This window comes from Myodes glareolus, chromosome X, assembly GCF_982192425.1.
Source record: "Myodes glareolus chromosome X, mMyoGla1.1, whole genome shotgun sequence".
Lineage (NCBI taxonomy): Eukaryota > Metazoa > Chordata > Mammalia > Rodentia > Cricetidae > Myodes > Myodes glareolus.
In genome coordinates, this window is record NC_142053.1 from 125,989,047 (window position 1) to 125,999,708 (window position 10,662).

At 43.4% G+C, this 10,662-nt stretch overlaps 1 protein-coding gene across 2 annotated transcripts in view; it reads right to left on the reverse strand.

The window, feature by feature from the left end:
* The window catches only part of Smc1a (structural maintenance of chromosomes 1A), a 44,501-nt gene extending 33,933 nt beyond the window's left edge, over positions 1-10,568 (reverse strand). Inside the window, exons 1-3 of one of the 2 annotated variants that reach the window (XM_048441632.3) lie at positions 10,380-10,568; positions 2,245-2,433; positions 2,025-2,137 (exon numbers count right to left, since the gene is read on the reverse strand). In XM_048441632.3, the coding sequence (XP_048297589.1) occupies positions 2,025-2,137; positions 2,245-2,433; positions 10,380-10,488 (411 nt within the window). In that variant the 5' untranslated portion in view covers positions 10,489-10,568. The remainder of the gene's footprint in view (positions 1-2,024; positions 2,138-2,244; positions 2,434-10,379) is intronic. The other variant, XM_048441633.3, reaches the window with a different exon arrangement.
* Positions 10,569-10,662: the final 94 nt, after the last annotated feature.

The following is a 10,662-nucleotide window of genomic DNA, read 5'->3' on the forward strand; positions in this document are numbered from 1 at the left end:
GCCAGAATGGAATTAGGAAGCCCACTAAAGAATGTGCTATGACACATGAACTTGGAGATAAAGCAGGCCTAGGTGGGACAGGAAAGGTCAAAAAAACAGCAAATAACCAATAATGACTTAAAAACACCCAAAGGGGGTTGAATAGGTTGCTCAACAGTTAAGAGCACTAGTGGTTCTTCCTTCCAGAGGATCCAGGTTTGATTTCTAGCACCCACATGTAGGCTCACAACTATCTGTAACTCTAGTTCCAGGGAATCCAACACACTCTTCCACGCACAGTGCATACACTGTGCACGTACACACGCACAAGCAAAACACTCATACACATAAAACAAAAATATTTTTTAAATGCCCACAGTCTGGGCATGGTGGCACATGCCTTTAATCCCTGGACTCAGGAGGCCAGCCAGGGCTACACAGTAAGACCCTATCTTTAAAAAGAAAAAAGAAAAAGAAAGCCCACAGAGGAGAACCAACTACGGTCACATTGCTAAAGTAATACATTTCCAGTTGCCTTCTAAATACTCTTCTATATGCCCAGAGATTAAGTTCAAGTTTTACATCTCATCAAAGAAGCTTCTTGTTTTCTAACCAAGACAATCAGAGAGATCCATAATTGGTCAAAATGCAGAAAATAAATGACCAGAGTGCCCAGCCCCAAATGTATCATCTATAAGACAGCCCCTACATCTATGGTTCAGGGAACATCTCAGGAGAGGGGGCAGAAAGATTACAGGAGTCTGAGGGCCAGGATGACTGCTGCATAACAGTTTCTTCCTGACAGGACAAAGATGGTGTTCCCAAGAACTCTCAACAATATGGTTGTCGGCACAAGACCTGTGAAGACTACTACATCAATGGACACACCAATATGGATGGGGGAAACTTTCTTATTTTCTTTCTTTCTTTCTTTCTTTCTTTCTTTCTTTCTTTCTTCCTTCCTTCCTTCCTTTCTTTATTAAAATTTTCCACCTCCTCCCCTCCTCCCATTTCCCTCCCACTCCCCCTCCCTCTCCAGTCCTAAGAGCAGTCAGGGTTCCCTGCCCCATGAGAAGTCCAAGGTCCTCCCCACTCCATCCAGGTCTAGAAAGGTGAGCATCCAAACAAACCAGGCTCCCACAAAGCCAGTCCGTGCAGTAAAATCAAAACCCAGTGCCATTGTCCTTGGCTTCTCAGTCAGCTGGGGGAAACTTTCAAACACTGAAATATGTTAAGAGAAGGTGAACCAATTTCTACACTGCCTACCTCATCCCCACAGGAACAAGACCTCAGCCCTAAAAACATCACAAATAAGAGCAAATAACTAATAAAACAAATATAGGGGCTAGAAAAATGGAGTACTTGTTCTTGCAGGGGACTCTTATTTAGTTCCCACCACCACCCACAAGGTGGCACACAAACATCTGTAACTCCAGTTACAGGGGGTCTGATGCTGCCTTCTGGCCTGTGGGTACCAGGCACACCACACATGTGCGCATACATACATACATAAAGCAAAACATTCATCCATATAAAATAAAAATCTTTTTTAAAAAATCTATAGATGCCAGGCGGTGGTGGCGCACACCTTTAATCCCAGCACTCCAGAGGCAGAGGCAGGTGGATCTCTGTGAGGTCAAGGACAGCCTGGTCTACAAAAGCTAGTACCATGACAGGCTCCAAAGCCACAGAGAAACCCTATCTCGGAGAAAAAAAAAAAAACTATAGACAGATAGACAGAGAGACAGACAGACAGACAGAAGAGGTCATAAATTCCAGAGGAGGTGGTTAGAGAGATACAGGAGTTGGAGAGAGGAAATATGGAAACTATGCAAATACAGCATATAAAATCTCCAAATAAAAATTTAAGGATAAAAAATAAAAGTAATTTGCTGAGCACAGTGGTGCACACCTTTAATCCTATTATTCAGAAAGCAGAAGCAGGCAGCTCTTTTTGAGTTCAAGGCCTGCTTGGTCTACATAGTGAGTTCCAGGACAGCCAGGATTATACAATGAGACACTGTCTTAAAAAAAAAATAGCCCACCTGGAAGACAAGAAAGTTACGAGCTTTGATCAGAATACCCAACTTCTCTAACTCTTCACTGTATTCATGCAGCTGGACAACTTTGTTGTTGATCTTGTATTCAGAAGAGCCCCCTACAAGACAATGAATGAGTTAGTAAGGGACAGGTAGTCCTCCCCTCCTAGCAATGAGTCTATCTGCTTCCTTGAACTCAAAGAGTCTTCTGATCAGCCTTACTCACCTACAATGACACGGGCAAAAGTGCGGTCCTCAGCACCCTCCTCAGAGTAGACCATGCTCACAAAGGCTCGGTTAGCAGCTGGCTTGCCCACAGGAGCTCCATGTATCAGGTCCCGCAGAGTCTTTACCCGCAAGTTGCTGGTTTTCTCACCAAGCACAAAGCTGATAGCATCCATGAGATTTGACTTACCTAAGAGAGAAGGGGATGAAGCAGAAGAGGGACCATTAGGAAGATGGGAAGGGGAAAAGAAATAAAGGGCATTGAGAATAGAAATGTGTTCTTTTCTATTCTATTTTCTAATATCAGACTAATGGAAAGCAGAAAATAAACTGTTGTCAGAAAACTGGGTCAATGATTTAGGAAAAATAGTTCTTTTGCAGTTAAGTAAATTACTTATAGGAGCCAGACACTAAAACCCCATATAAAGAAACCAGTATTCATAGAATGGATTGTTCTACAACCTTTACTATGATAACGTAGACACATACTATTTTTACCTTGTAAACCCAGTAGCTTGACCTCAACCATTCAAAAATAAAAGCAGGCTGGACTGAGGGGGCAAGACAGAAGAGTTCTAGAGATCTGTTGCACAAAAAAGTGTGACTGTTAAAATGTAACACTGTTAAACTGTACATTAAAAGTGGTTAAATTAGCTGGGTGGTAGTGTTACATGCCTTTAAATCCCAGCACTTGGAGGCAGAGGCAGGCACTATGAGTTCAAGGCCAGCCTGGTCTACAAAGTGAGTTCCAGGACAGCCAGGGCTGTCACAGAGAGAATAAAAACTGTCTCAAAACAAACAAACAAACAAACAAAGGCTAATTTGGTAAATTTTTAAAAGGGCATGTTCCAGTTATAATACATTATGAAGCACACAACATTAGTTATTTAATATCTTGCCAAAAGATATTCAACCTAATAAGTTAAGTTATTATAATCACACTCAAACTTCTAGGAAATATAGCAAATAAAGGAATCTGGTAAACAATACAAGAAAACCTTAAGATAAAAATAAATTGTGGGGGGCTGGAGAGATGGCTCAGAGGTTAAGAGCATTGCCTGCTCCTTCCAAAGACCCTGAGTTCAATTCCCAGCAACCACATGGTGGCTCACAACCATCTGTAATGAGGTCTGGTGCCCTCTTCTGGCTTTCAGGAATACATGCAGACAGAATATTGTATACATAATAAATATTTAAAAAAAATAAAAAAATAAATTGTGGGGCTAGGTGCAATGATACATTCTTTAAACTCCAGAACTTGGGAAGAAGAGGCAGGCAGATCTCTCTTGAGTTCCAGGCCAGCCTTGTCTACATAGCAAATTCTAGGCCAGTCAGAGCTACATAGGAAGACCTTGTCTCAAGCAATAACATCAACAAATCAAAACAACCCCCCAAAGACTAGAAAGACTAAAAGCAAAACAGGTGTAGTAGCATGCTTCTAACCCTAACCCACCTTCAGGGGACTAAAGCAGGAAAATTAAAGATTAAGAGTTCAAAGTTGGCTCAATGCTCTTCCAGAATGCCCAGGTTTGGCTCTCAGCACCCACAAGACAGCTCACAATCATCTGAAACTCTAGGTTTCAGGGGATAAAACACCCTCTTCTGGTCTCTACTAGCGCCAAGCACATAAGGTGTACAGACTTACAAGCAAGAAAAACACACATAAGAGTTCAAGGTCAAGGCCAGCACTCAAGAGGCAGAAGAAGGCAGATCCCTGAGTTGAAGGCCAGTCTGGTCTACAAAGCAAGTTCTAGGACAGCTAGAGAAACCTTGTCTTGAAAAAAACAAGAATTCAAGATCACCCTTAGCTTTATGAGTTAAAATAAAACAAGACTATGGGATGTTCCACAACACAAAGGGCCTGCTCTTTTAAAAAAAAACTCGCTATCTGTATCAGGAGTGGAGGTAGGGCTTTACTAGCACACACAAGACCCTGGGTTCCATCCCCATTACTAACTAAAGGCAATGTCTAAAATGAAAGGAGCTGAGAGAACCATTCTAGAATATAGGACATTACCGAGATATATTCAAATAAAACAAGGATGTTACTATAGGTTAATCTTTTATTTCATTTTAGGAAAAAATTTCTACACAGTCCAAGTTGGCTTTACAGTCACAAGCTTCTTGCCTCAGCCTCCCACATACTAGGATTACAAGTGTGTGACATCCCACCCAACTTGAGAGCATGAACTATGATTGGACTCATTCAAAAAAAGAAACATGAACATTTTGGGAAGCAATCAGGGAAGCTTGAATATATATATTAGATAAACTGAGCAACTATAGAAGCTTGAAGCTTAAAGAAAAAACTGGATAAATGATGACACACAAAAAATTTCCTTTGTTGTAATAATGAAATAATGATAAGACAGGATAATGATTTTATATGGTGCTAAAGCAATTAAAGAAGAAATGCTAAGTCTTTATTTTCAAATGTTTAAGTGGGCACATGAGAGAGAGAGAGACAGACAGACAGACAGAGACAGAAAGAGACAGAGACTGACTCTGTATATTGACCAGACTGGCCTGGAACTCATAGAGATTCACCTGCCTCAGCCTCCAGAGTGCTGGGATTAAAGGTGTGCACCACCACACCCTGCTACCACATATATGTTTGTCAATGTTCATATTACAAAACTTAGAAAGAAGCAAAGGAATAAGAAAAGCTATGAACAAGCCGTTGAGACGGCTCCACAGATTAAGGCACTAGCCACCAAGCCTGATAACTGAAGTTGATCCCCAGGACGCACATGGAGGGAAGAGAACTGACTCCTGCAAAGCTGTCCTGAGCCCTACACAAGTACCAAGCTTGCCACACAAGCATAAGGACCTGAGTTGGGATTCTTAGCATCCACTTAAAAAGCTGGGTGTGTTGGTGTATGCTCATCACCTAGCATTGAAAGTGGAGACAAAATACTGAGCCTGATGAGGTCCAGGCCAATAAAAGATCCTATCTCAAAAAATAAGCTGGAGTTGCCAGGTGGTGGTGGCGCACACCATTAATCCCAGCACTCAGGAGATAGAGGCAGGTGGATTTCTGAGTTCAAGGCCAGCCTGGTCTACAGAGCAAGGCCCAAAACAGCCAGGACTGTTACGCAGAGAAACCCTGTCTTGAAATAGATAGATAGATAGATAGATAGATAGATAGATAGATAGATAGATAGATAGATAGATAGATAGGTACTGGGGTGGGAGGAGGTGGGGGGAAGAGGAGAGGGGGAGAGAGAAGGGAGAAGGGGAGGGTTGGGGAAAGCTTGGGGGAATGGGATGGTTGAGATGGAGGAAGGACAGATATGAGAGCAGGGAAGAAGATATCTTAATTAAGGGAGGCATTTGGGGGTTGGCAAACTCTAGAGGGGTTCCCAGGTGTCCACGGGGATATCCCCAGCTAGGACCCTGGGCAGTGGAGGAGAGGGTTCCTGAACTGGCCTTGTCCTGTAGTCAGACTGATGACTATCTTGAATATCACCATAGAACCTTTGCCCAGTGAAGGATGGAGATAGAGACAGAGACCCACAATGGAGCACTGGACTGAGCTCCCAAGGTCCAGTTGAAGAGCAGAAGGAGGAAGAATATGAGCAAGGAAGTCAGGACCATGAGGGATTGGTCCACCCACTGAGACAGTGTGCCTGATCTAATGGGAGCTCACCAAATCCAGCTGGAATGGGACTGAACAAGCATATGATCAAACCGGACTCTGTGAATGTGGCTGACAATGGGGGCAGACTGAGAAGCCAATGATAATGGCACTGGGATTTATTTGTTTCTACTGCATGTACTGGCTTTTTTGGGATCGTAGTCTATTTGGATGCACACCTTCCTAAGCCTGGATGGAGGGAGGAGGGCCTTGGACTTCCCACAGGGCAGGATATCCTGCCCTTAGGACTGGAGGGGGAGGGGAGAAGGTTGAATGGGGGAGCGGGAGGGAAGTGGGAGGAGGGGAGGAAGTAGAAATTTTGAAAAAAAAATGAGTTATTGGGGGAAAAAAGGCACTAACATCAATCATACAAACACACACACAATAAATGTCATTTTAAAAAATAATTAAACTAAAACATTAAAGAGGAGCCGGGCGATGGTGGCACATGCCTTTAATCCCAGCACTCGGGAGGCAGAGGCAGGTGGAGTTTGAGGCCAGCCTGGTCTATAGAGCTGGTTCTAGGACTGGCTCCTTAGCCACTGAGAAACCCTGTCGAGAGAAAGAGAGAGAGAGAGAGAGAGAGAGAGAGAGAGAGAGAGAGAGAGAGAAAAGAAAGAAAGAAAGAAAGAAAGAAAGAAAGAAAAAGAAAAGAAAGAAGTAAAGAAAGAAAACAAAGAAAGCATTAAAGAGTGAAACTTGATATAATTCTGAGTCTGCTCGGATATGTACCACTGAATCATACATTTGGAAAATCTTTTTGTACTTTTTGAAATCACTCAGACCAGTCTCTTGATTAAACGAGGCAAAAAGAGAGAAACTTACCAAAACAAACAAACCTGAGTAGCAGAACCAGTACTAAGTTTTTGATTTTTTGGTACAGGGTTGTACTATGCAGCCCTGGTCCTCACTATGCAGCCCAGGTTGACCTGGAACTCATAGCAATCTTTTTGCCTTAACTGCACAAATACTGAGATTATAGGTGTGTGCCATCACACCTAGCAAGTACCAGGTTCTCAAACTTTTAAAATTTATGTTACCAAAATTATATCATTAGTATACCATTTTTTAACATACTTGGCTTCTTTTAAACATTCAACTTGTGTGTATGTGCAAGCATGTGGAGGTCAGAGGTTGATGGTGGGTGTCTCTTTTTTAAATAACTATTCATCTTATTTTTTGAAACGGGATCTCTCTTGGCCTGGAAGCTCACCAACTGAGCTATATTAGCTGGCCAGCAAGTCCCAGGTATCCTCCAGTCTCCACCTTTCCAGTGCTGGGTTATGGGTATAGAACACCACACCCAGCTTGCTTTCTAAGTGGGTGCTGAGAGTCCAAACTCATGCTCATGTGGCAAGCACTTGACAGACTGAGCCATCTCCGCAGCTTTCTCTTTTGTCTGACAGCATCCCGGACTCTTTTTAATACTTACTAAAATACCAACGCATAATCAGCTATTTTCTTAAAAATACTACATCACATGATTCATACAACTTAGTGATTCATGTTCACATTAATTACCCAATTTAGCTTATCCAAAAGTCTTAGGAAATAGGCATTTCCTCTACTTTAAAAAGGAAGAAACCTCGTCATTCCTCAAGTTAAACGTGCCAGTTCTTTACTTCAGCTGACAGGGTGACAAAGCAGTCTACCTACATCCAGCTTCAAGATCCTTGCTTGTTGTCTTTCATTCTGTTACTTGTTTGCTAAAGACCTTCAAAAATCAGCCTTGTGAGGCCGGGGTTGTGACCCAGCTGAAGTGTGTGCTTATCCAGCAGTTCAAATCCAAATGCTGTATTAAAGCACGTGGACGTGCACGCCTCTCATTCCAGCACTCTGGATGAACTAGAGTTTGACACAAGTATGGAATATGAGATCCTATTTCAACAAATGAACAACAAACATCAAGAACAAGTAAGCGTTCAATAAAGGACAGATCTGCCAAGTGGTGGTGGTGCACGCCTTTAATCCCAGCACTCTGGAGACAGAAGCAGGTGGATCTCACTAAGTTTGAGGTCAGCCTGGTCTACAGATCCAGGGCAGCCAGTGCTATAAAGAGAAATCCTGCCTTGGCCGAATGAATAAATAATAAATAGACGAATGAATGAATGACAGATGTATTGCTCTACAATCTAGACTGTCTCGCCATTGGAGCAGAAGTAGCACATAACATAAACTGGAATTCAGTCTTTCAAGCACCAATTTTCAACCTTTCAGCTTCTTTCATGAGTTTCAAAGATAACACCTCACAACTACTCACAATTCTTCAATGCTGCAAACATTTTTCTAATGTGCAGTGTGAACACTAACAAAACATCTCAAGAAATAGCTTCTTGAGGACATTCATACACTAATGATGAAGATACAAAAACAGGTACTATAAATTTGTGACAGAAAATAAAGTCTGTGCCAGGAGGTGGTGGCGCACACCTTTAATCCCAGGACTTGGGAGGCAGAGGCAGGTGGATCTCCGTGAGTTCACAGCCAGCCTGGACTACAGAGTTCCAGGACAGGTTCCAAAGCTATACGGACAGATGGATGGACAGACGGATGGACGGACAGGTGAGAGGAAGGAAGGAAGGAAGGAAGGAAGGAAGGAAGGAAGGAAGGAAGGAAGGAAGGAAGGAAGGGCGGGCTCTGTGCCAGAGAGAGAGAGAGAGCAATTTACAAAGTGGGAACCAAGATCAAGGAGTGCTTTATAGAGCCAAGCTTTGAAAGATATGGAGAGACAGAAGGCAGGTGTGGTATAACACATTCAGCACTTGGGAGGTGGAGGCAAGACTAAGAGTTTGAAGCCTAAGATACTGTCTCAAAAAAACAGAACAGAGAGGGTAAGAACTCAGGTCAAGGGCTTTTTCAAAATAGCTGGATTATAATTCTAATAATGCTGAGAGGACTGGAATTTAACAAGTGGCACAATATCAAAACTCTAAGAAACTTAGTGGCATTAACTCTCTAGGCCAGTGGTTCTTTTTTCTTCCCAGAGACAGGATTTTTCTGTGTAACAACTCTAACTGTCCTGGAACTAGTTCTGTTGACCAGGCTGGCTTCAAACTCAAAAAGATCCACCTACCTCTGCCTCCCGAGTGCTGGGGTTAAAGGCCTGCAACCACCATCTGGTGCCAGTGGCTCTTAAATCATGTTGGGGAAGGAAGTAACCTGTCATCATCACCCCCATCCCAGGACCCTGGCATTGTCTGGAGATATTTTTGATGGTCACTTCTGAGGAGTGGACGTGCTGTCATTTAGAGGGCAGAAGCCAGGAATCCAGTTAAACACAGGACCAACCCCACTGCAAAGTGTGCTGCTCAAATGCCAGTGTTGGCAAATGTTGCTCTAAGCAAGGAACAAAACATAGGCAAGAGTCCAGGGAAAATATGTGCTATAAGCTACTTTAAGGCAAGACTGGCCTGCCAGGCTAGAAAAAGAGTAAACTCTAGCATCTCTGGAGTGGAGGAACACAGCCAAGATTCCCAATTGACATTTCTAGGGATAGGTAAGAGAAGTTCACGCACTATAAAACATTAAGACATGATATATTGAGATATCAATTAATATATTTTATAAATTATATATGATTAATAATATTACTAAGATATTAAGATGATTCTAAAGATATTAAGATAGTAGGCTTAAGTATGAAAAAATAGGCTTACCTACTACTAAAATCAATATATCGGCTACCAAAGTTAATTTAGCTATCAGCTTAACCCCTTTTCTACAGAGTATGTAGAACAACCTAAATACATCTTGTACTTTATCTTCTATAGTAAGTTTGCTGCGATCACGGACTTGGCTTATTTTCCGCATAAACTTAATCGATAAACCCCGAAACATTCAACAAATGTGGCAAGCAAACAAGTTCAGGTTCATTACGGCTTCCTGACACGAAAGGAACAAATCGAGGCAACAATGTCTTAGGTGCGTAGGGGACGAGGGTCGGAATTGTACTCTGTTGAGCAGAGCACCGGGTCTAAAACTCCAAAGTGCCACAGCAGAAAAGAAAGGAAAAGGAACTGGAGCGTTCCAGTGAGGCGCGCGGGTGCGGAGGGGGGCTGGCTAAAACAGAAAGTATACTACTTGGGATCCGACGCACGGCAGAGATAACGGTCCCAAAGTTTCCCAGAGGTGTCAAATTTAAGACCAGGAAGGTGGAACAATACAGACCGGAAAGGAGCCACCGGCCAAACACTGGAAGCAAGTTCCAGGAACGCCTCTTTTGGCGGGAGGGGTTGTGGGCGGGGCAACGCACAGCTCGGCCCATACCATTCGGGACCGAGGGGTCTGCACAAAACTCGGCCAACTGACATCTGGGAAGGGACTCGAGTTAAGTGCATGGCAGAAGCGGGAGCGAGTTCGAGCTGAATAATGCCAAAAGGAGCAAGGGACATTTGAGGGTTCACACGTCTCAGGTTGCATAGGATAGGTTGTACTACTATGGAGACAGACAGGGGGACCTGACCGGGACACCCACAGGGCCGCAGCCGGATTTATCTCACCAGAGCCATTGGGTCCAATGATGGCGGTGAACCTCTGAAATGGTCCGATAATCTGTCGACCCTTGTACGATTTAAAGTTCTCGATCTCAATCAGTTTCAGAAAACCCATGGCAGCGGCGCTAGCGTAGGAGAGGCCGCGCCTCGCTCCCGGGAACCGAGGTTAGCCCGCGCGGGAAACACCGCGGTGCAAGCCGGGTGTACGGTAAACCTCGCGATAATAGGTACAAGCCAATCAGATTTCCGGCTTCCGGTGCCAGAGAGCAGTCACTTCCTCCTGAAAAAG